General features: G+C 39.5%; 1 protein-coding gene across 1 annotated transcript in view; it reads right to left on the bottom strand.

Moving 5' to 3' along the window:
* Positions 1-25,715, bottom strand: part of apbb2a (amyloid beta (A4) precursor protein-binding, family B, member 2a) — a gene marked incomplete at both ends in the record, with an annotated part of 38,712 nt that overhangs the window by 7,410 nt on the left and 5,587 nt on the right. The window contains 3 exons of the mRNA XM_079250010.1: positions 62-176; positions 21,543-21,670; positions 22,706-22,852. Coding sequence (XP_079106136.1) covers positions 62-176; positions 21,543-21,670; positions 22,706-22,852 — 390 coding nt within the window. The remainder of the gene's footprint in view (positions 1-61; positions 177-21,542; positions 21,671-22,705; positions 22,853-25,715) is intronic.

Genomic DNA, 25,715 nt, shown 5'->3' with positions numbered 1-25,715 from the left:
TTGATTTTAGTGCAAAGGATAAGCTCATTTATAAGGAGGCGGTAACCGTAACGACACCCACCTTGGAACAGATTTCGTGGAGACTCGTAGCGATGGCTGCAGCGGGGGTATCACATCGAAACACGTGGCACTTCAACACCCGTGTGTTTTTGTCTCTGGCCACATAGGCAAAATCCCTGAAGCGTAGATAGAGACACAGGAATGACAGCATGGGAATTTATAGCACACATTAGACACAAACTTATTATACATCTTAATATATCTTCTGATCAAGTAAAAGAATCAAATAATGAAAGGGTTGTAAACAAGAATATCCAATTTCCTTCACTTGGTGAATGATTCTCCAGCCTGTATTAATCTGAACTACACTGCTTCAGCTGCCTACTAACATTTATTCCTTTATGAGAAGGAAAACAGTAGGCACAGTATGTACCTTATACATTTTAGAGTTTTTATTAAATATTACTTTCAAATGTAACTTGTTCTAGTTTTCACATACTGTACTTGGAATGAGGTTTAATCCACTTCACAAACTCCTATTAGCAAAAAGGGAACAGCTTTCCTCTCAAAGCTTCCTGGCATTACTCATTGTGAACCACCTTTGAACGCTGCTGGGTATCGTGATCAAACACTTCTTTAAGGGCTTCAGACGTATCCCACAGGACACTTCGTTGTGGAGACAGTGTGTAGATATGATGGCCAATTTGTGTTCCATATTTACTGTAGCAGTTTTTCCTGAATTCGAGCCACATTTTGTTTTTCCTTTCCTTTTATCTGTGGTTTCTGGAATCATTCTTATTATTTCCACCCTGCCCCCACCCCATGGATGAACTTATTTTATTCTATTTCTTTTCACCAAAGTCTGCTCTACTGAAGTGGATCCATGCTGATTTAATATCTTTGAAAGACAAACCACTGCTTTTCTCCCAGCTATTTGAAGCATATTATTACAATATAATCTAATATAATGCATTAACATAATTTACTTTATTTTTATTGCTAAAACTATTTACATTAAATCACAAAACAGTTGGAGAGACTTTAAAGACTGTTATGCCTGTATTCCTTCATTCAATACTAATAATGTTTTTTTTTTTGTTTTGTTTAGAAGATTTAGAATATAAAGCTTGGCCTCCACAGATTTATTTCCAAAAGTAGCTTTATTATTGGCTCAGATTCTGCTCTATAATAATTGTTACACCAATGCAAAAAAAAAAAAGGGAAAAAAAGGAAAATAATCCCCTAGATTGAATTATAATTATTATTTTTTCTGTAAACAAATAAGCTTAAACTTGAATTTTAAGTACTTTAAAAGTGATATTGGAAAGCCGGATTAGCCACCTTTACAACATGGAATAACATCGAAAGATTGTGCTTGTAAGTAGTGCTTTAAGACCAAAATCATGAAAATATGGTCAGAAAAATAATTTCTTTTGAAAATAGGGGCTTTATTGTGTCGTTTGACAAAAATCTAACAAAACAATTAACATTTTTTGGGGGGATATTTACCATTAATTACTATATGATATGCCAAAACTATTACAGGGTAATCTTCTGCTTTCTGGTATTGATTAGGGGGCAGAAGACCAGTATCAGATTCTGTTTAACAGGTTTTAAGCAAGCTTTTTACCATAAAGTCATGCCAAATGTCTCAGAAACTGTATATATACCATATATATATGGTATGTTTGGCATTGTGTGGGTCACTCAAGCACATGAATTACCAGCTCAAGTCCTTAAGGGACACTGTCCTGCATATTTCAGATGTTTTCCCGTTAACTCATATGATTCAAATGAAATGGCTTGTTGTTAAGTTCTGCACAAGCCTCTTAATAGCCATCAATTTGACACAGTTGTGCTGAAGGAGTGACACGTCTAGGTGCCAGTTATACATCTGTGGCACACATCTGGCAGAAAGTCAAAACAAGAGAGAACACCAACAGGACAATATTCCAGGAGCCATAGTCATATTTTTTAATCTATTTTGCTCATTCCATAAAAAATATGAATATCATTGATAGGTGTCTGATCAGGCTTTCCAACAATGTATAATACAACACCAACTGGTATTATTAAAGGAGAGAAATAGTCAAACAAGTAAAATTTTCCTTATTTTTGGTTTAATTTTTTGTAAACTTTCCAACAAGTGACCAGTGTCTACCCAAATAATTCCTCAAGGGTGTCCCTCAGTTCAAATTTACCACTACTATCCTGGCAAATTAACCGTAAAAAAGAACAATAGTTTTAGATTACTTTGTCAGAATCAAACAACTGATGATTATGTATCTGAGGGGTTTAGTCTGAACAAAATATAATCTTTGCCTTAGCCAACCTTAACCTCGGAGTAAAGTGAATGTAAAGAAATACTGCTCCCACATGACACTTTAATCTCAGCCATCTGGATGAATTACCTGTGTGCAAGTCCTTCATCATCCTGTATTTGCCTCTTTTACAAACACTTAAATAAGACATTACTTTTCACACCTGGAGGGCTGGCAGATGTGTCAGAAACTTATTTCCATTTACTGACCACACTGGCACAATATCAGGTTTGACACTCTCCAGACATGATTCATTGCAAACATCAAAACTGTCCTTGGATGTGAATTCTAATGTGAAACAACCTTCCAGACTTTCTCCGTACACATGTTTGTATTGTCACGTCTTCAAAGTCAGCAAAAAAAGTTTCAAGTTACATCTATGAACAACAAAACAAAAACCAAAACACACTCTACATGAGAAGTGACTATTACCCCCTTATTACCACTTTGCACCATGATGTATTAACTTCTATTGTTTGGGAATGTTTTTACTCATTTACAGGGAAATTTGTGATTAAAAATAACTTATTACAACTTAAAGCCCATTTGATGCATCATATATGTGACATTAAATCCACTTAATCTGTCTAATGATTCATGAATCAAAGCTTTGCCTACAGTGACACATATGCATGGCGGCAGATGTGTGTCTCTGTGCACAGAGAAGCTTCATGCCAGGAGCATCTCAGCAGAACCACATGGCAGAGAAAAATAAGAAAAGTGAGGGTGAGGTTGAGGGAGGAAGCTCCGCTGAGAACCAGTGTGGGAGGCAGATGAAAAACAGCTACATCTAGAAAGGAAGACACATGCAGCAAAACACACACACACACACACTACCACACGGACAAGATGAAAGATGCACACATTTCCTTCTCATTAACAGGTGCGACATGCGGAAGAACAAAAGGTAGGTGGACGTGTTTCTTGCCAGAATAGAAATGACAATGAGTATTCAAACAATGCAGAGAGAAAGACCGGAGGGAGCGGGGACATGAAGGGAAGCTAACTGGACGGCTGTATCACCTGATGCACACAAACATACATCACAAACTCCAAAACAACCACAAATACAAACAGAAATATGGCAAACACAGCTGGCATTTATCACAGGAGACTCATTCTGTTTATGAGTCCATTATCCAGCCTGTCTTTTCTGCTTATTTGTGTGCGCACGCACTTTGGGTCGATAATGACTGCCTGTGGCCAGGAAGGAAAGTGAGCTAGGATGCATGACAGTGTGTGTGTGTGTGTGTGTGTGTGTGTGGTGTCCAGCGTAGTTTGTTCAGGGACATTGGAGCAGTGCATCGCCAAAGCTGTATGAGTGGCCTTGCCTCGCGTACCACAAATGATTCTTTTATGTCTTTGGTACCCTCTCTGAGGGATCACAATGCTATAAAACAGCAAGCAACTCTTAATAGGAAATAACCTGTGGCCAGTTTGGCTCACTGATGATTTAACACCAGTGATTTGGACCTACAGTAGCTGCCGCTGCACTTCCGTAAAGCGCGGCAGTAACTCTGGGCGAAGCAAAGCCACTGATTTGATGCCTAAAGAGACAGATGTGATTTCCCTGATACATAGAACTATTATGGAAAACAATGTAGGAGCTGGACCACATTTAGAGCAGCACATAGAGCCGTTACCTTTCTCTGTGTCCCGGGAAGCAGAGGGAAGGGGTGGGAAAAAGTGAGTTGAGGGGTATGGTGGTAAAAATGAGGAATGGATAGGAAGGATGTGACAAGGAAGATAAAGAAAAAAGACCACAGCAACATTAATATACACACCATACTAAGTCAGAAATTGTCTTCTTGTAAAATGTGTGAGTGTGTGTGTGTGTGTGTGTGTGTGTGCATGCACTGACGCTCATCTTTGTGTACTTATCATTTTAGTGGATTAGTATTCAAAATGACACAGTACACATATCCTGCACAGTGTGTCAACATATTTACGACCCACACAAGAGACACACCTTGTGACTGCAGCTACCTTTACCTTCTTCTCTAAATCACTTTCATTTCTGCTCTTTTTTTCAAGTCCTTTTATCTCTTGATGCTCTTGCTGTTTTCTTGCTCAGCAGGAGAAACTCCAAAAACAAAGATGCAACACAAAATGACTCATATCAGCATTGCAATTCTTCATGAGTGCATGCCACTTACTCTGTGATACATTATTATATGAACAGTGCAAACAAGCCAATGGCTGCAAGAGAAAAGAGAGCTAATTCAAACACCGACTGCCTTTCACTCACATTCCATTTGGCAAGAAGCAATCCAATTGTGTGCATCTGGAACAGGAGCAGCTGGTACATATAACAACAATCTTCAGTACAGCAGAACTGCTGCTTCAACAGCTCTCTAAACAGCAGGTTTTCCTGTTCATGCACAAAGTAGAAGGCAGACGTACAAGCCAAGAGACATATGGGGACGGCATCAACACTTAGAAGTAAAAACATCTCACGAATCATACGTACATATGTGTCCACGCTTGCCATACCAAATGTGTCTTCTTTCTATGTTTGAATTTCTCTCAGGATATTTTGAGACTTGCCATTCTGCCTTTTGTTTTGCTCATTTTAAAACTCAGACCCCCAGCCTTGGTCGCTGTATGTCACTTTATTAAAACGGAATTTCGGTGTCAAAAGTCAAAAGTAGAAGGCAGACGTACAAGCCAAGAGACATATGGGGACGGCATCAACACTTAGAAGTAAAAACATCTCACGAATCATACGTACATATGTGTCCACGCTTGCCATACCAAATGTGTCTTCTTTCTATGTTTGAATTTCTCTCAGGATATTTTGAGACTTGCCATTCTGCCTTTTGTTTTGCTCATTTTAAAACTCAGACCCCCAGCCTTGGTCGCTGTATGTCACTTTATTAAAACGGAATTTCGGTGTCAAAAGTCTTAAAAGTGGCTCTCCATATCAAAACAGCCCCACATACTGTATGAGGGAAAGTCTGAGTGTTTCAAATTCCTTGTTACTGATGAAAGAACCACTTCAATTCCACAGCATGCTCTCTTCTTTCACATACCCTGCAAGGCTGTCACGATTCAGCCAACTTTATTTGACTTTTACAGTAAAATTTAGTTAAACACATCTGGACATATATCTTTTTGTTCCTGTTTTGGTATTTCATTAACATTCAGTTGCGAGTGTGCACACTTAACCCTTTTGGGTTTATTTTGAACTTACAAAGCTATATCTCTGTGGCCTCGGGTCCATGATCACTCATTGAAAATGTCAGCAATGATAGTCACACACAGTACACCAGGCAACAGGTGATGACAGAGAGCAGGAGGGGACAGAACTGACATTTAAACAGCTCAATGTGCCAAAATCTGAAGTTCAGATAGTCAATATATGTCACCATTAGTCCTGTGAAACTCTGCAATGTATCCCTGGCAGAAAAACAGCTTTTCTTTGCTTCATAAAGGATGTAACTGCAGAATGTAAAGTTTGCATTAGAAAAAACACAGTTGATGGTGCTGTCATGGCACCTGTAACTCCAACAAGAATGATTTCACTGTACAACAACTACCAGGCTCACGATTATGAAAGCTGGCGTAGAGGTGGATAAGGGGAAAACGAAGAACTCTGTTAGTGTGGAAATCTGCTTTTTGAACACTGGAGCAAAGTCAATAGTAGAAGTTGCATGCACCTTTGTGCATACAACTTTTAAAGTTGGCAATTAAGTACTTTTTGTTGTTCAACTGAGTTCAAAGCTGTGGTAGGATTATATTTATTCATGTTTTCAATCATAGCAAATCTTTGTTTGTTAGATTAAAAACTGAATAATAATATTTCTATTTATGTCTGTTGCCTTGAAAAATGGCATGTTTGCATCACCAACAGAAATAAATACTGATGTCTTCTGATTCCTGGAAGTATTCACACATATACATATATATATATATATATATATATATGTTCAACCTAACTACAAATTAACAGTAGCACTTTTTGCTATATCTTTTGATTGGGCTGCAGAGATCGAAGTAAGATTGAAAAAAGGTTGCAGGTATGATATTGTAAACTTGCTCATATGTAAATATTGCTCATATTCTAAATAAAGAATTGTACTCACGAAAGCAGTCAAAAAGACATGTAAACACTGAACAGCTCGAGATGCTCAATAATCTGTAACTAAAATGTTGTTTCCTCCACAGTTCCTCCACGTATTTTCTGAAACTCGCCACCTCACCTACCCACCACATGGTTTAAGCATGGGCAGAAACAACATACATCACAGACATCATCTGAATTAGTGTAGACATGCTTAGTTTTTTCTGTTGATCAGGTTGTAGACAATTTAAACCACTCCTCTGGATCAGATTGGAAATTCCTTCTGATCGAGGCCGATGGGATAGAAAGAGGCGTTTACATGATGCATTTTATGCTGCTTGAACATTTGACTGGATCAAAAGGGCCCATATCAATTCAACTCAGACCATCCTGTCTAGACTTCTTGCCCCTTCTTTCACCACCCCATGTAAAATGCTCTATATTTGGCACTGCTAACAGGTGTTTAATTTTGATGGTCATGTTAAAAGGCTCAGTGGTTTTTAAAATTGATGTCTGAGAATATCTCCAACATTCAAGAGAATTAGGCTTTTTTACATAAATATCTGTAAATAAATCAAATGAATTTCAATTTCATAGAAACAGGACCAATTGAGGCTGTTGTGATTAAAATCAATGGATTTAAGAAATTCAGTTTTACTATTTACTGAGTACAGTATTGCAAAATAACTCATCCATTCTGGAGACCCATGTTGGTCATTTTTACTAAGTTGCATTTCCTGTCATATTTGATTAATAATGTAAAAACTAACTGCCTGCTACAGACTGGTGACCTATCCTGGGTTTCTTGCCTCCTGTTCGCTAATTGCTCAGATAATGTCCGACCTCCCACAACTTGGAATTAGACTAAGAGTTACAGTAAACCAAATGACAAATAGCTGCTAAAAACAATTAATTTGCTCCTTGAAAGAGGTATCAATTTATTAGACCTGTAACCCATTATCAGGGGCAAGGTGGGACTGGGGAACACATCTCAAAAAGGGTAGCACACATCAGCTAGGCTAAGAGTGTATATGTTAGGAAATTATGAAATGATTATTATAGATTAAATGTGATTGGCTAATAAAAAAAACATAGGGGTGTGATAATACACCAAAATCATGGTTTGGTACGTATCTTGGCTTAAAGGTCACAGTTCAGTAGAGTGAAGGAAGAAATGCAAAATGTAAAACTGCATTACTTTGGTGAAAACAGGAATATGTTTATTGACAAGTTTAAAAAAAAAAAAAAAAAACCTGCCTGCAGCAAATTATATAATAAGTGTTTCTTAAATACTTAAATACTATAATGGCACAAATCAATATGCCCCTTCCATTTTTATAGGCAGTTTCTGCACATACGTATTATAAGAGACGAAGGGATGTTTTCAAGAGAAAAGTAAAGATAATTTATTCACATTTTGCAAACATTAATTTAATTCACAGTTCAGTGTTTTCTTTGAAAGTAAAACTTTATTTGTGTGTAGCTGTGTATGAAATGTTTGGTTACTAAAACAATGTTTGAATGGGCATATTTACAGAGAATGTCTGCATTCAAAGGGAAAACTCTTCAACTATGTCACATACTTTTACTTTTTAAACATAAAGGTATAAGAAAGTTCTTTTTACAGCTCTTTAAAGCATTTAAACAGAAATATCTGAAAATTGACATAAGTACTGTTACATCCCTAGTGAAAAAAATAAAGGGAAATTTGTTAAAACAAACAGCAAATGCTTTTCTTTTATCTACTGTTGTTTACTTATGATGATCCTGCATTGGATCCCTTTCATAAATGCTGCACAAGCACTCATTTTTCACTGATAACGTAAAAACTGAACCAACTCACAAGTTTTACTAGTATTTCTTCAGTATAATTGGGTAAAAAAAACTTCACAGTCGTCACATCTAGTGGTTTTGACTTTTACATCCTTACAAAAGGAAACTGCTTTAACAGACAAATGTCATCAACCATGTGCTGTAAAAATACTGCATAATAATTGAGAACATGCATTGTTAAAAAGCATGTAGAAGTACATTACATGCACTTGGATTTGAGGTTTACTCAGGTAAAGGTCAGTACACACTGAATATTTGTTCAAATTTGTTTGTCTGCTCCTGCAGTGGCACCTGAGGGACAGCCAGTTTAAGTCTGGTATTTTAGGAGGTTCATGCTCTCCAAAGCCATCCCTTTGGCCGTATCCTTGCCCAATACAACCAAAGTTTTATTTTATTAATTCATTTTTTTTTTTTAAACTGTTCATTAAAACCTTTTATATCAGCTTCTGATGAAACTAGAAACATGAAATAAAAAAACATTTGAGCAGTTCAACCTTCTTGACTGATTTTGCCCCTATGCTGACCCATTTTTTCATTAAATAATAATTGGCAATGTGCACTTGATGCAACATTTGCAAAGCTACAAGCCTGAAAGGTAAAAAGCACAGATTTGTCACAAATCGGGTCGTAATGAGTTCAAGTGTTTGTCACAGTCGGTTGAGATCAACTACAAAGCTGCCAAGTGGGAAGCGGGGTCTTATCTCAGAAATACTTTAATCTGTCAAAACCAAACTTTGTACATAGATGAGGTGCATCATTTTGAGAGAGTATATGTTACTTGCAATAAGGAAAAATGCGTTTTGCTTTAGAAGTGTTAAGACTTGGAACTGGATTTCACATAAAGGATTCTACACTTTAAAAAAAAAAAAAAAAAAACAAAAAACAGAATTAGCTCAGATAAGCTTTGCAAAACTATTTGCCTACTTAAGAAAATTGCATCACAGCAACCAAACACATGACATTACATCTTCATCAATCTTTCTGTTGTGACAGCAGCTGAGTATAGAGACTGAATGAGATGAAACATAAAAGAAAGATGTTGGCTTAATTCGGCATTGTGCAGGATGCCAGGAGACAGCTCAACTAAAACCTCAGGATGAATGACACAGACCTCAGTCAAAGGAGCATTTGGCAGGTAAGTCCGCAAAGATGATAAAAAAAATACATGATGATGAAGGCAGGAGACCAGAATGTCAAAATGAAAAGGTGGGAGTGCAGCAGAGAGGAGCGGGAATGAAATGTAGGACCCTCTGAGGCAGGATAGTGGAGGAGGAGGAGGAGGGAAGTGAAAAAAAAAAAAAGGTAAAAAGCGGCATGAGATGAAAGGTTTGAAAGCGCCAAAGCACAGAGATGAGTAAAAGCAACACTCCCAAAACTCATGTGCCCCCCCCCCCCCCCCTCCTCTCTGTGCTTCACATATTTCCAGAGCTCAATAAAGGTTGATTCGACTCACTACTACCATCTCTCTTTGATCCTGATGGCTGTGAGGCAGGCTTTGCTTGGAGAGGACAAGCGCAACTCTGATTAAATGAGGTCACGGCTGCAGATGCACGAGTGAACTGGATTTGTTAAAGTCGCATGGATTTGAGATTGTGGCATCACTCACCCTCCATCATCACACCGACAACACTAGTTGTAGTAGTAGCATTGAAACATGTAGAGAATCCCACTCTCACATGATTTACCACGGCTTGGCTTTGTTTTGTTCAGTGCTTCAGTCACACCATACTTTTTAGCTTCCATGAATGTGAAGCAAATTTTGCATTAATTTAATGAGAAAATATATTTAAATTCAGAGAATGTAGAAAAAAGTCTATAATGCAAATCACTGCAGACCACCGATAAAGAGTCTAGTTCTGAAACTGACGTCTACGCCACCTTTATAGTGGTTCTGTTGATCAATATCTCATATGATTATTGATTGTAAGTGTGATAGCTTCAGCCACATCAGGATTATATGCATTTGGTGTTCATGATGAGGTGTGTAAGTAAACTTAATTTGGGAACATATCAAAGGTGCATGCAAATCTGAAAATAAGTCGAGTTTTATGAGTTTTTTTTTTTCTCTTGTTTAACTTTTTGAATTGGTCGTCATATCCACTCCCCTTTTCTTTCTTTTTGCCATAAACAAGCAAAATGCTCAATAATTTAAGGTAAACACTGCTCTGCAGGAAGCAGTATTTAAATAAAACACTGCTCCACAGAAAGCAGTGTTTTATTTAAACTGAAGCAGTTTTGAAAAACTTTTTAGAAAACAGCTTCATGATTTATAGGTTATAATTCTGAGAAATATAAGCAAAGTAATCTCCTGCTGTAGTGGTGAAAGCAATACAAATGTAAATGAACTTCAGACCTGCTCTGTTGCTCTTTCTTCTGCTTTGCAGCTTCCAGAATCATTCAGCAGAGACTCATGTCTCCTCCAAACCATCTGCCACCGACAACCACATAGAACGCTGTGGCATCACACAGACTTCAATTATCAAACTGTTTTACAGTGTCTGGGCAGTTCAGGCTGCTATGCTAATGGATTTAACTGTCCTAACCGTGCAGCCAAATGCTCATTCAAAACGCCTGAGATGGAAGCTCCTATGACCCTCCAATCAATGAAAAGTAGACAAACAGGCTGCCCAGGTGTGACCAAGAGTGTTGACACTATGTGTGTGTTATTGATTGTATCACTGACAGTGTTGTGATTTTTTTTTTTTTTTTGGCTGAAGTCCAGAGCGGATATGGAGCTGATCCAGTTTCAACACTGAACTGTGACAAGAGTGCCACACTGCAACAACAGCTGGATGATGAGTTAGAGGAGAGCCCTTTCATCATCGCACTGTAAAGAGAATAACATATTATCTGTCAGGTATATTCATATGAAACAACTCACAGTTGTTGGACTCTGCTTTCTTCAGAAAAGCAAACAAAACCTGATGCAATGAGAAATCATCCTGAACAACAACAACAACAAAAAACCTCTCAACTTGAACAGCATCATCTGCACAAATTTAACCTATGTTACAGGCAAAGTATGATCATAATATTTGTGACAATTACAAAAAGCAGGTAATTGAGGCTAATGGGGAGGAACACATCATAAAGTGCCCCTCTAAAGCACAAAGTTAATGAATAAAAAAAATCATGCTGTCAAATTAACAAACACATACACATAAATTCTAATTTTTGTACTCATATCTTGCATGTAGGCCATCAACAGGAACAGCAAAGGAGCAGATGATTAAAAGTCGGCCCCTTAAGTGCTGATAATTGTGTTAGTGGAAAACAACAGGCTGTACATTAATGTAGTTAAGTGCAGTTTATAGAAATAGTATCTGGATACGGTGATTAAAAAGGTTATAAAAGTTAAAGAAAAAACTGCAAGAGAAGTCACAAAGTAGAGACATTAACCAAACTGTACAAAACTGCTGGCAGACATTAGCTGTAGTTTGCTGCAGACTTGATGCTGTGTGATGGCACATCATCTGCTATTTACAGTTACATTTTCTAGGACTTCTAAGGTAAAGATCGATATTAATACCATGAAATTAGAAAACAAAAAGGAAAAGAAGACTTATATTTCAGCCAACAGTATATTATGTGTGTTTAGCACGTCTGTCTGTCTGCTTTGTGACATGCACCACTAATTAAAAGTCAGGACACACTTTTCCATTTTAGATAGTATAAATAAGTAGAATTAGGATTTTTTTTTAAAACTCCAATAGGGAAAAATACCTACATTTGGAGAAAAATACCCCCAAAAGAACATACTTGCAAAAATATTAGACTTAAAAAATTCAGACAATTCGAGGACTACATCAGTCCAGACTGTATGGTCAGATCATAAAGAGGAAATCTCACACATTATTGAAGACGATGAGCAGCAACATTCTTCATATTATGCCCTAGTGTAACACAAAGCCCATTTTAATTGCCTATAGAGGAAGCAGGAAAATTATACCGTGTCTCAACTCATTTGTAGTTCCTCATGCACAAAAGCTATCAGCTCAGCCAAATAATAATATGATGAGGAGTAAAATCACAAGTATGGTGAATCATTTCCTTGAAGCTAAATCCAAATGCAAATTATAATCCGATTAAGTCATCCACTGTAGACTGCAGACTGAAGCACGTGTGATAAGGTTGGCTCCACCCTGCAGAGAGAAGTGATGTAGTTCCATGACCAGAAACACAAACTTTCACGGCTTTTTTCTTCAAAATCTACACCTTGAATTGTTTTTCTTGTAAATTATTTGTTTTAATGTATTTTTCTTGAACGATCGACTCCCTCCTCCAACTTTGGTCTGCGATGGTGATTCATCATAAACATGAAAACATCTTGACATTCTTTTTTGCAATTGTGTTGTCACTTTATATCATAAATGTTTAGAATTTGTGCTCAAATGTTTTACTTTTTGTTAAATAGTTCATCACAGTGTGACAGATGAACAAGATAAACCCCTCTGTGACCTGGTGAATTAGTCATGGCCCAGAGCCATTAGGCCTAATGTAAAATGTCTATGCGTAATTACCTCTCAACACCGTAAACTAGTTTACAATGCTGAGATGAGCAACTAAATGAGCACTCGGGGCCAGGGGAGGACCTCACCGTGTAACTGTTGCAACATGACACATATTCCCAATCTCAGTACACACAATTACAAGCAGACAGACACACAATATCATCACTGATAAAGTCACTGATATTACCAAAAGCAAACAAGAAACAGGACAAAATAAAGTAGATATAAAAAAACAAACAAACTCCTGTTTATAGTGAGTTAAGCAGAACAGGATGCTACTATCTGTGTAATTTGAGCAAATGACATTTAACATTTACAATGGCAGTTGTTGTAACTCTGTTTGACACATCTTCTGTATGCTCTTTGTATTTACAAAGCTGAGGGTGAAATCATTGTTTTACTGAAAGGTAGAAACACAACTTCAGTTTATGTTGATGCAGCTTTGTGACCCAATTCCAGGCATTTGCTGTGGCAGAGAGGCAACCGAGGGAGGGAGGGGCAACATGCAGAGGAAGCACACACAGCGCCCGTGTGTCAACACTCGTCGAATTTCATTACATATTTAAAAGCAGGGATGGATGGGAGGGAGAGATGGGAAGACATCGAAGAGTGCATGTGTGAGATGAGGGTGGGCTGCAGAGGGAGAAAGATGATGTCCTGCAGTTCTCTCTGCTCTTGATCATTTATACATCACACTGCTGTGGAGCATGTGTGTGTGTGTGTGTGTGTGTGTTTTTGTTCAGAAGCACCAATATTCTCCACTCAGACAAAGCTTCAGTGAGATGTCACTTCAGCGAGACGCCCCCGTTCATGCATCTTAGCAAAGTGTGTGCGGGAGCGACAGTGTGTGAGAGAGAGCGCAGGGACTTGGTGTCGAGTTGGCGTGGAGTTATTCTGAGCTTTACACACAGAGCAGTCTGGATCATACCGTTTGCATGTAACCTAATTAGCTGCTTGTGCCATAAATCATGTTCCCCACATATGTACAGTACAGAAATGCAACCTCTCTCAGTCCCTATAGTGGATAATGCTAATTCCCTTGAAGTGCAGTTCACTGAATAAAACTGCAGAATATATTGTATATTTTCTATTCTATTCACAGAGGTATTAAACATGTGCTTTTTTTTCAAGGCAAAAAAGTGAGTTTTCTAGATTCTCCAGAGAAAAAGTCAGGTATTATGTTTGCTTTTTAAAAGAGTGATTACAAAACTGATTACATTCGATCAACCTCCCACAAAATGTCACTATAGAATTACCTATACAAGACACTCAGTAGTTTATCACCTCAAGCATTAAATCTCTTCTCAAAATCTTTTAAAAGGGCTTTTCCATCATTTTCACTTTCATGGAAAAATAAAAGGTATGAGCTTAAACACATATGCAGCACGTGCACTCAGATTTCATTAAACTAAACTGGTGCAATGCGTTGAAAAGAGCTTTCCATTTTCACTTAAAGTCGAATGGTGGACTCAAATATGCCACTCCCCCCCGTCTAATACACAATGTGGAAGCCAACACATTACTGATTTATAAAACACCATGCAGCGATGCACAGACTATTTCTGTTCAACACTATAACACAAAGAAATGAGTTCCTGTGTAGCTTTTATGTGCTGTCTGGGCAGAAGCCAGCCAAGCTCACACGCTTCAGTCAGGGCGCCTACTCTGACAAGGTTAATTGACCCTCATGGTGACGTTCAGATGAGCGATAGAAGAGTGATTTCTACAAGCATCACCAGTTCAAATTCTTCTGTGCTGTAGTTCCATGCCACTCCTGGCAAGATGCTGGCCTGAGCAGCTGCCCATGTCACCAACACCACAGAGCTAATAAATGTGAAAAAAAATTTATTCATCTCATGAATTATTCATTGAAAAAAAAGTTCTTTTCAGTTTTGATTAACCAATAATCTTTAAAGATTGAAAAGAAGCAAAAAGTCCTTCAGTATTCTGATCATACAGCTGGGATTATCATAGAAAGTGATGGCCGTGTATCTTCAGAATAACTGATCTGAATTAAATGTGACAACATTTCTAATAAAAAACGAGCAGGCGGTTAGCCAATAATTTACTATCTAATACATCTATTCATGTAAACATGCTGGCAGGTGGCCAGCCGAAAACATAATCAAAAACTTTTGTTAAAAAGGGAATCTTTTAGTATTCAAATATATTCCTCGCAAATAGCGGCCTCCTCAGCTGTGTGTTGCAGGAGGGTTGCACGAGGGGCCTGCTGTGTTCAGCCTTGCACGATCAGCGAACATCAGCATCAGCATATGTCTCTGTGCACCCCGGTCTGGGCTGGAGAGGGTTTATCGGCAAGAGATTTATTGGTTTGTGTCGCAAGGAAGGGAATCTATGAGAGGGGGCAGTAGGAGTAATCTGTCAGGAAGACACGGATTATAGCAGGTGTGCCTAACAATGCTAATGTAGGAGAGCAGAGAGCAAGAGGCCAGGAGAGAAAAGGAAGAGTGAGAAAGACGGAAGCGATGCTGTAATTCTGACTGTGTGCGAGAGGTAATGTCTGACATTTGACTCTGAACAACTGAGAATGAGACAGCTGGGACCCAACCTTGGCCATCATCATGACCCTTTACAGAACGAGCATTTCTAAGAGGCTAGGTGGACATATCTTGACAAAAGCTGCATTTATATGTGTGAGTGAAGAAGTGGTAGTGATGGATCGGGGGTAAATGGAAGGACCTGATGGGAAGAGGCGATGACTTATCAAGGAAAAAGAGGTGATGGCATAGGGCTCAAATCGGCGCAAGAGTAGGGAGAAAAAGCCATCAATCACTTTGGCATCTATTGACTGGGTCTAGGTGTTGGGGCCCCGTCCCTGTGGACCGTCAGAGGGACATGTTGCATGTTAATTAAGGCTACCGGGGCCTTGGCATCAGCAAATATGCTTGAGGAGTGGCTGCCACATGCCAAACCTGCTCATACAAACGCACTGGACTGATATAGATGGGAATAGATCAGAAGACTGTGTTGAGCATTGAAAAATGTACGATACAAGAGGCATCTGTGTCTTCTCCCTTTCTCTTGTCTTACCTTCACCTCACTTCTCCTCTATATGCCACAGCTGTCCACAGAAGGTCAGCAGTTGGTGGAAATAAGTGAGAGCTGGAGGGAATAGGAAAGAGTCCCACTGCTGCCCACTAATGAATATGAATGAAATGTGCAACCGGTGTGTATGTGTAGAAGTGTGTTGTAACACGTTTGTGCACATGAGCCATTAGTCAGGAGAAGCAGCATTTAAATGGCAAGAATAGCACACATACAGCGAATCTACAGCAAACAAAGAATCGTGACATTTTTAACGCTGTTGTCTGAATCCTGACAGGCGTCACATGCCAAGGACAGGAAGGCATGCAGCTCTCCAGAGTTGTACGTCAATTCAACTCCGGCTTTTTATTCTTCCTCCTCTGGTAGGCAGGAGGAAGAGAGAGACCAAAAACATGAATCTATTCCACAACCCTTCACCTATGTGTTTTCACTTCAACCATTGCAGGTGGCAACACAAGGTACACTCATCAAAAATAGCAACAGTCATTGCAGAATCCACACACACACACACACAATCCAAATACAATATCAAACAGCTCCAAACAGCCATGAAACACACTTTGAAAAATCCCTGCAGCACGACAGGCCCGTTTAATCCTGTCTTTCTCAATCTGTCTTTCGCTTACTTCATCTCTTTCTGCTTGGTTTCTCATCCCTATCTGACTCTCTCTGAACGTGTTGCTCTTGTCTCAGCGACTCTGGCTGCAATCTCACTGCCGATAGCCTGCATCCCATCACCTGGTGGCAAGCCAGAGAGAGAGGGAGAGCGAGAGAGAGAGAGAGAGAGCGAGAGAGAAAGAGAGAGAGAGGCAAAGGAATGGCATGCACAGCTTGAAGTAAAAAAACCACAGCAGGAGTCTGAGAAGTAAATGAGCAAAAAAAGAAAAAAAAAAAGGAAGTGAGTGAATAAAAACAGACCCAAGTGTGTGAGAGCAGTGGAGTTGGAAGTCAGCAGAGATGATGGGAATGGTGATGTTGGGAAGGAATGGATGACTTTAAGTAAAGAAATGGATGGATGGAGCATGGAGGAATACTCACACAGGCAGACATCCTCACTCCGGTACAACTACTTCCCTGCCTCGTTAACTCCAACACCGCGTTTACATTCCTTCAGCCCCTCTGCTGCCGTTCCCCGGGGTAAATCTATTCCTGGTGTGCCTCTTCTCTTTCTCTTCCTTTTCCCTTTTTTTTTTAAAAATTCTCTGGGCTTCTTTCCCCTTCTCCTCTTCCTCTTTTCTTCCCCTCCCCCTTCTTTTCCTCCTCCCCTTCCCTCTGCTACACCTTTTCTCTCCCTCGCCTCCTCCACAGTCCGCTTCCCTTGTCGTGCTTGCCTTGAGTCCGACGAGCCTCCTGCAAAGTCCTGCTGCGTCCTGCTCAGAGCAGGCAGAGAAGCATGCCACTCTCTGCACTGCACGCCTTCTTTCCTGCACTCTCCCCGTGAGTCTTGGGACACTTTTTCCCCCCTCCTGTCTTTCTCTCTCTTGCTTTACTAAAACTGAAAAAAAAAAAAGGGGGGGGGGGGGGGGGGGGGTAGGCTTCCACCCCACTAAAGTGCAACGCCGGGACAAACAAAGAGAGGCGGAAAGAAGGAGCAAAGCTTCACAGCCAATGGCACAAAAGGGAAGGCAGAAAAAATGCCGGAGACAAAGAGTGGAAATAGCACAAGAGCATCACAGAGAAAGTGATGGGATAGTGAAAAGGGGGGAAAACGCGTGCAAGCCCACTCGCTCAGCATCTCACTCACATATACACAGACAAGGTTCTCCAGATAGACCTATGACTTCATCAATTTAAACTCACATGCAGACACACGCACATTTACATGCAAACATGTGCACTCGCAACCGGGCGTGAACGCAGACAGACTTGCTGAGTGCTCCAGATATAAGACTCATGACTTCATCGAAGAGCAGACCCCCTCCTCTCCCCTCATCCCACCCTGTTCAAGAGACAGGGGGACTCATTCATATTGAATCAAGCTGAAGGAGAGACCGAAGGAGCACGCTCAGGAGCAGCCTTTGATACAATCTGCAGACAGATGGATAAAGGAGAAGGCTGGATCTGGAAATAGAGATGATGGAGAGAGCAAAAGAGGGAGGTGTATGTTATGCACCCTTTATGAAAACTCCTTTTACTTTAGCCATATATGCAGCAGTTGTTCAAGTCTTGGACACTCTTTTCTTTTGCCTTAGTTTCTTTGTCTTCCAATTGCATACATTTTTAAAACATGATTTTAAAAACGACATTTCTCCTCTCTCTGTCTGATGTTGGCCATCACACCAGTACTGAATCCTTAAAGCCTTTCCGAGGATTTGGATGGAGAAATGTAAACCTTTGAGCAATATATGACAATTAATATGCCAATAATTTCTATTCTCCATTCCACTTTACAAAAAACCACACAAAATAACAACAAATTTTGGAAACTAGTTGCAGGACTACCTCCCATTCAAGCCCCCCCCCCCCCCCCCCCCAAAAGATGCTGGAGGAAATTTTTCCATGCTACTGGCCAAATATTCATTTGTCCTTAATATGTAATTAAAAAATGTATTTTTTTTTAAAAAAAAAAATTTAAATATAGAAAGCAAAAGAAAGACAAAATCATATCTGCACCATTTCACAAACATAAATACAGCCAAAGTGCAGCAGCACCTCAAGACATGGCACAAATTTATTTGAAATATATCCATAAACACTGCAGAGCAAAAAGAATTTCAGGACTCACCCATAGGAGCCCAATCACACAGCAGCAGATTACACATTTAACAATCAGGATTCAGAGAGAACATCCACTGCCAAGGTCAATGCTTTATTTAGCAATCTTAGTAAAAGTGCATATCCACATCAAATTTTAATGGCTTTCCTCAGATGCCTAGTGGCATTCCACATCGTACAGAAAGAAGGAATCAGGGTAGCAACATAAAGTTAGAAGACTTTTGCTATTTATTTCTTAAGTCATAAATAAGGCTACATCTGCAGAGAGAATGCTGGTTAAAATTGAAGACATGCAGACAAGCTTACATGCTTCTTCATATTTATGCAAGTGTTTAGTTTGTGACTCAAATGATGCATTAATACAAAAGCAGTTATTTATATTTTACACGTGATTCTGAGGAAGACTGTTTTACTTTACAGTATCAATAAGATTCACATCAAGTGAAACAGAAAGTCTTCTAATTTCAAACATTAGCTCTGTGTCAAAAGACCCTCGTTGCAAACATCATCTTCTGAGGATAAAGAGACTTTGATTACAGTGCCCTCTAGTGGCAGGACAAAACAAAACCCAGCTGTTGGGAAAGTTAACTTCTGTCTCGGAGACAGAAGAACATTCATTGCACCACAGTTTCCAATAAGAGATACTGCTGGATATCCAGACAGTCACACACAAGATGACCAAACTCTACAGATTTATTAACTGTTCAGTAAATTTGAGCTGAATTACATTTATGAAAGCAAAAACATTATTGTTAATCCTTTGCTTTCATTTAATCCATCAGAGTGCATGCAAATGTATTTTATTTATTTATTTATTTATTTAGAAAACACACAACAAGATGTTCATTCATAACAAAGACTTTTACTTCTGTGTCCAAAGCCGGACAGCAAATGCTTCTGATATTTATCACACACCTCTATGTTCAAAGCCATGAGCATAAAACCCTGCAAAAGTAAACACACTGCAGATTTAAAGAGCTGCTTGGGGGGGGAAACATTATGAAATAAGTGGAAGCTATAATGTTATAAGAGGAGAAAGACATGCAGGGAGAGAAGAAAGGGTGAGAGGAAGAGCTGTCCTGGGTCGACCCTCCCCTTCTCTATGCTACACGCTTTATCCATTACCGTTGAGAGAGACCGCCACTGAAAGTTTCTCAGTCCTCTGAGACTGAAGAGGGTGGAGGGACTTTCTGCCTTTCTTTCGCTCTCTTTATCTCCCTCACACACACGCAGCTAATGTTTTGGAAGTCCTGCTGTTGGGTAGGAGGAGGAAAAGAGAGAGAGCGACAGAGAGTGGGAGGGTGAGAGGGATGAGAGAAGGCGACTACAAGATGAAGCAAGAGGAAGACAGAAATAATTTCAAAAGAAATGAGGCAACAAGCATGAAGAGGTGAAGTGAGAGCAACCTCTTGAACTCCATTTTCACCTGACTCCTTAATATGCCCACCCTACAACCCTCCACATCTTCTCTCGTTTGCACCATCCCCGTGTGACACATCTCCAAACTGAATCATCTATGAAGTCTCATGAAAAGAGGGTTTAGCATTTTTCTTACACTGACACATTTTCACAAGACTGGAGCAGGGCTTCGGCGTGGATGTGAACACTGCATCTTCAATGCACGCAAAAGAAGTGCAGACATGCGTCTCACATCGTGGGACACAGGCACTAACATTTCCTTATGTGTGTGAAGGGTTTGTGCTTGACTTGGCTGCTCTGTGGGTTAATGGAAACCCAGAAGTGGCCCTATCAATGAGGACTTGGCTCACCCACCATTAACAGCTATGCAAGCCTCAGCACTTTGCCAGCTCAATAGTAAAAGGTTAAGATGTTGGGACTTGGGCAAATGACTGAAGGGCCCACAGGTCGTCAGAGGGAACCGAAGCATTGAGCACCAAGAATAATTAGCATGTTTTAAATGGAGTTTGTGCAAATATTCATGGAATAATAATGAGGGAAATTCCATTCTCAAATGATTTGGCGATCCTCCTGATTCAGCGTCTTCCAGCAGGAGTGGTACACACCTGCATTTATAGTATTGGAGCAGCTGCGAGTTTGCATATTTACAGAATGTGTGTTTATTTCATCTTTGTGTTTTTGGATGTGTTCCATTTCATCTCTCATCCAAATTCAAAAGAGAAATAAAACATTTACATTCACTAAAATACCAGAACAAAATGCAGGCAAAGCCAGAACACTGACAACAACAACAACAACAACATCGTCGTTGTCGCCACCAGCAGATTCACAACAATGAGAATTCATTTCAAGATCTCACAGTGTGATTCAGAGAACAGCTTATTTATCCACTTTTGCAAAATAAACTTCTACAGAAGAGTTTAAAAAAACTTTAGGCGTAGAATTCAGGAAAATTAGACATTTTTTTGGTTACGTTTGGGAGTAAAGTCAAAACACCACGAATAAAACGAACACCTGTTCATTAAGTTAAGGTAGGGGAGAAAATGAAGTGTTTTCTTCCTCCAAACAGAAAACAAGCAAAGGTTTCTCATAAATCCCAACCATTTCTACCATGCTGTGTCTATTTGGTGAAAGAGTAGAACTTTTCTTTTTGCTGTAAGTAATTCTAGGAAACAATTTCACCGATTCACTTTTATACCACAATTTCACAACTAATACCATACACACTAATGCAGACTTTTTGATCAACTCTTTGTGTTTGTGTTTGACATTTAAACTGCTTTCTTTATTTGCGGCGCTCTGTTGTTGTGGAACAGATCGATGATTTTAGGTTGTTGGGAGTCAAAAACAGCCTGTCATGGTTATCACAAATCTCCACCAAGTCTAGGAAACACAAAAATAGCCGGACTTCTGAGACAACATCCATCCAGCTCACTGCTTTTTGATGCAATCTGGCAAGTGATAAAGAAGGATTTACAGAGCAGCTCCTCTCTTCAGGCTGCAGGAACGCCAAAAACATCTTTTCATGACTTGCATATGCCTGCAAAACTTTATTTTTAAGATTAGTGTCACTAATAAGTAAGAAGAAAAGAGACGTCTGGAACATCTTCCTACCTGTCATGGTCTCGTCCAACACCCCAGACACGGATGCTGCTGATTGGCTGAGAGTGGAGCAAGCTGTGATCATCTGGGTCAACCAGAGTTAACATGCGATCCTGAAGCACTAAAAGCATCCCTTTACCCTGCAACACAACAAGCACCAACACTGTAAGCTGTGCTGCATGAGTTGAGCTGAATAACTACTGTAGTTTTTTCTGAGTTCATGCAGAGATAATGGAGCAGCATCCGTCACCTCACAAGAAGATGCTTCTGGCTTTTTAACCTGCTTGTGCATGTGACGTTTTCCAATGATGATATTAGTGATGTAAGCTTAACTGAATAAAACACTCTATGTCTGCTTTGGTCGTTAAACTCCATAGTGGTAAAAAGGGCCTCTACGTCCTTTACTGTGTTTTGGCCATTCGAATTGATAATTATAAGTGAGATCATATTTCATTGGATTTTAACAACAGAGCAGGTGGATTATTGCCTGTTAACAGGATAAAGTTGGTTTAACTTAAAGACAAAAAACACGAGTGCCTTTCTTTTTTTTCAATCTGCTAACTTATTCCTCCAAACATATTCCTCTCACGCATTGCACTTCTGCCACCATGTAAATTCAGTTTGGGAGACAAAGAGAAACATGACAGGATGCCTCTCTTACTGATTCGCTGGAAGAAGCTAAAATGTGAGGAAGAGACACGAGTGAGGGAAGAAAGCAGAAAAGCAAGCCATAGATTCAGCTCTTCAGTACTGAGGCCTCCAGGTAAAAATGCAACATGGGACAAAACACAGAGGAAATGAAACAATAAACCAAGCACACAAAAAAAAAAACTTTCCAGAGAATCTACACTGTAAGTTGTAGAAAAACACTGTAAAATGGTTGTAGTTTAACACTGTCTCTTCCACAGTACTCCAGAGTTCTACAAAAAAAAAAAAAAAAAAAAAAGGTACGGGTAATGCTTGTTTTTCTTTGTCTTTAACCTCCACAGGGGTCTATCAGTCAGAAACAAGACCAATATGTACAAATCTTCTTTTTATGTTATTGTTTCATTAAACTATTCATCCACTTATTTATGCATTTAAAGTGAGAAATTTAATTTCACTTTTTAGAAAAATGACACATGTAGGAAACCAGTCATTTATTAAAGGTGTTAGTGTCTTGTTGACACACTGACCTCGCCCCAGACACCAGCTGAGTCCCGTATGTCCTTCCTGCAGTAGGACAGCTGCCTGATACAGTGGTGGACGGCCACACTGCTCCTCCCCTCACACAGGTCCTGCTCTGCCATCTCCACCCAGCCCAGAGATCGCACTGGAAATGACTGGAACACAAACGCACACACATTGTTTTATCATATCCTAACCTCTATCCTTCAAGTATCATCCAGATATAGATTTTTACATCCAAGGTCATTTTTATCTTTTTATTTTTCCTTTTTGTTGCATATAATCAGAAAACATTTGTGATAACAACTCTGAGATCTCATGATAGTCATGTCACAATAATGTGTCAGTACTTAGCTAAACTTGATAGCAAATGTGCGCCCCCGCAGCCCCCCCAAAAAAACAAAAAAACAAAAACACAGCAAAAAACATGCACTAAAACACAATTTAAACCTTACAAACTGGTTGTATTTTGCTCTTTTATAATATGGTCTGGGTCACTTTTCACCTGGATGAAGAATTCCTCCATAGTTGGTGTTATTATGAAACATTAAACTGCACATCTTTTTAGAATGTCTAAAGAGCTTTTGACACATTAATAAATGCATTATTTTTCCTTATTAAATTTAGAGAGCAGGGAGTGTTAATTTTTTAAGGTTTCATAATACTTGTTCTTGTAAAGAAGTATCTCTGACTACACAACATGTTCTGTTTTACATAAAACATAAAAACATAAAATCTAAAATAACTTAGATATATTTTATTTTTGATAAAAATGACAGGAACTTTCTGTAACTGTTAGAGTTTACAATATAACAAATGAACACTGTCTCAATAGCTATATCATAAAAAATGCTGAGAATCTTCTTTTCAAAGAGTTTCTCAGCTCTTGTAGCTTTTCATATAGTTGATGTACAAAGGAGTTCAGAGAGTTAATTAGGCAAAAAAAGGCCCCCTTGTGGAAGAACTGTAGCCTCTTAATACAGATATTGTGTCTGTGTCATGGCATCTTTTCAGCTCTGCATGACTACTGTTCCCTTAGTACAACATATCTGGGTCCTAAGCTGTTTCACCGTTTTACTGTCTCCAGTTAATCACCATGCGTCTTGAATGACCAGCAGGTTTTTCTCTGTGTGCACTCTGCCACTGTCAGTGACGAGTTCCTCTTGACCTCTGTCACCTTACTTTTATCAAAGACAATACACACAGTAGAAACATGACCTGTAGTGTTTCACAGTTTCAAGATTCTCTAATTTTAATATGACCCGCCTCAACAAAGGTTTATGTCACTTAAGGAGAAGTCAAAACTGTCAACTGTCAAAATGTGTCAAATCTGACCCAAAAACAGTATGTAAGAGCTGAAACACACATGTAGCTGTGTAGCTGTGTATATATACACGTTATATATACATATATTATATATATATACACTACTCACAAAAAGTTAGGGATATTTGGCTTTCAGGTGAAATTTATGGAAAATGCAATATGTTCATGCTACAGTGATATAATATCATAAAAGTAAGACATTTAAGTAGAAGGATGCACTACTGATTTCCTCATCTCAAAAAATTAATTCAACACAAAAGGTAACAACAATGGTAGTTACACCACAACAAAAATTTGAACGTCTCAATATCTCGTCATGTGCCCTTGAGCATCAATTACAGCTTGACAACAACGTCTCATGCTGTTCACAAGGCAACTTATTGCCTGCTGAGGCATGGCATCCCACTCTTCTTGAAGGGCAGCCCTCAGGTCATTGAAGTTCTGGGGTGCAGGGTTTCGAGCCTCTACACGACGGTTCAGCTGATCCCACAGGTTTTCAATGGGATTCAGGTCTGGAGAGAGTGCAGGCCATTCCATTTGAGGTACACCAGTCTCCAACAGCCGTTCCCTGATGATGCGGCCTCGATGAGCAGGAGCATTGTCGTCCATGAAGATGAAATTAGGCCTGTGCTGTTCATGTAGGGGCACAATCACTGGATCAATGATGTTATTCAGGTAGTATGGGCTTGTCACTGTACCATTCACAAAGTGTAGGGCAGTTCTGTACCAAGTGGACACCCCTGCCCACACTGTAACACCGCCACCACCAAAAGCTGGCCTGGTGACAACAGTGGCTGATGCATAGCGCTCTCCCTGACGTCTCCAACATCGTTGCCGGCCATCATTTCTGCTCAGTGTGAATCGACTTTCATCAGAGAACAGCACTGAGGCCCACTGGTTCCTCGTCCAGCGTAAATGCTCCCTGGCCCATGCAAGACGATGATGCCTGTGCCTGGTGGTGTGGTCAGGTACCCGTGCAGGTCGTCTAGCATGCAGACCACGCTGATGGAAACGGTTTCGAATGGTCTGACGTGACACTTGGGTGCCTCTCACCTCTCTTAAACGTGCCTGGAGTTGAGTGGCATTCATCATCCGGTTTCTCAGGGCAGTGTTCACAATGTAGCGGTCATCAGCACGGGATGTGGCCAAAGGACGTCCACTTCTAGGCCTTTCTGTGACTCTTCCAGTCTCTCCATATCTCTGTTGCAACCTGCTGATGACACTCTGTGACACTCCAAGCTCAGTGGCCACTTCTGTCTGAGAACGTCCTGTTTGAAGCATCGCAATGGCAAGGGACTGTTGTTCCATTGTTAGGTGTTGTCTTGGTCTCATGATGTCAAAATGTGAACAGCATGATGAGGACAACTGTTTAAACATCAGCTCTAATTGAACCAGGACATTTATTGGTCAATTCAAGGATCACACACCTGCCGTGATTTTTGCCGTTAAGCTCCTTGTTAGAGAACAGCAACTTGTGCAAAATTTATTGAAACATTTAACAGTTGGACATGTGCATTTAAAAGCTTAGAGAAGATCACATTAAGTTCACCTGTACAGGTTTGAATGCATTTTAGGCTTGTTGTGACATTTCACCTGAAAGCCAAATATCCCTAACTTTTTGTGAGTAGTGTGTATATATATATATACATATATATATACATATACATATATATATATATATATATATATATA

The sequence above is a fragment of the Telmatherina bonti genome, assembly GCF_933228915.1.
Source record: "Telmatherina bonti genome assembly, chromosome: 12".
Lineage (NCBI taxonomy): Eukaryota > Metazoa > Chordata > Actinopteri > Atheriniformes > Telmatherinidae > Telmatherina > Telmatherina bonti.
This window is presented reverse-complemented; position numbering and strand designations above follow the sequence as displayed.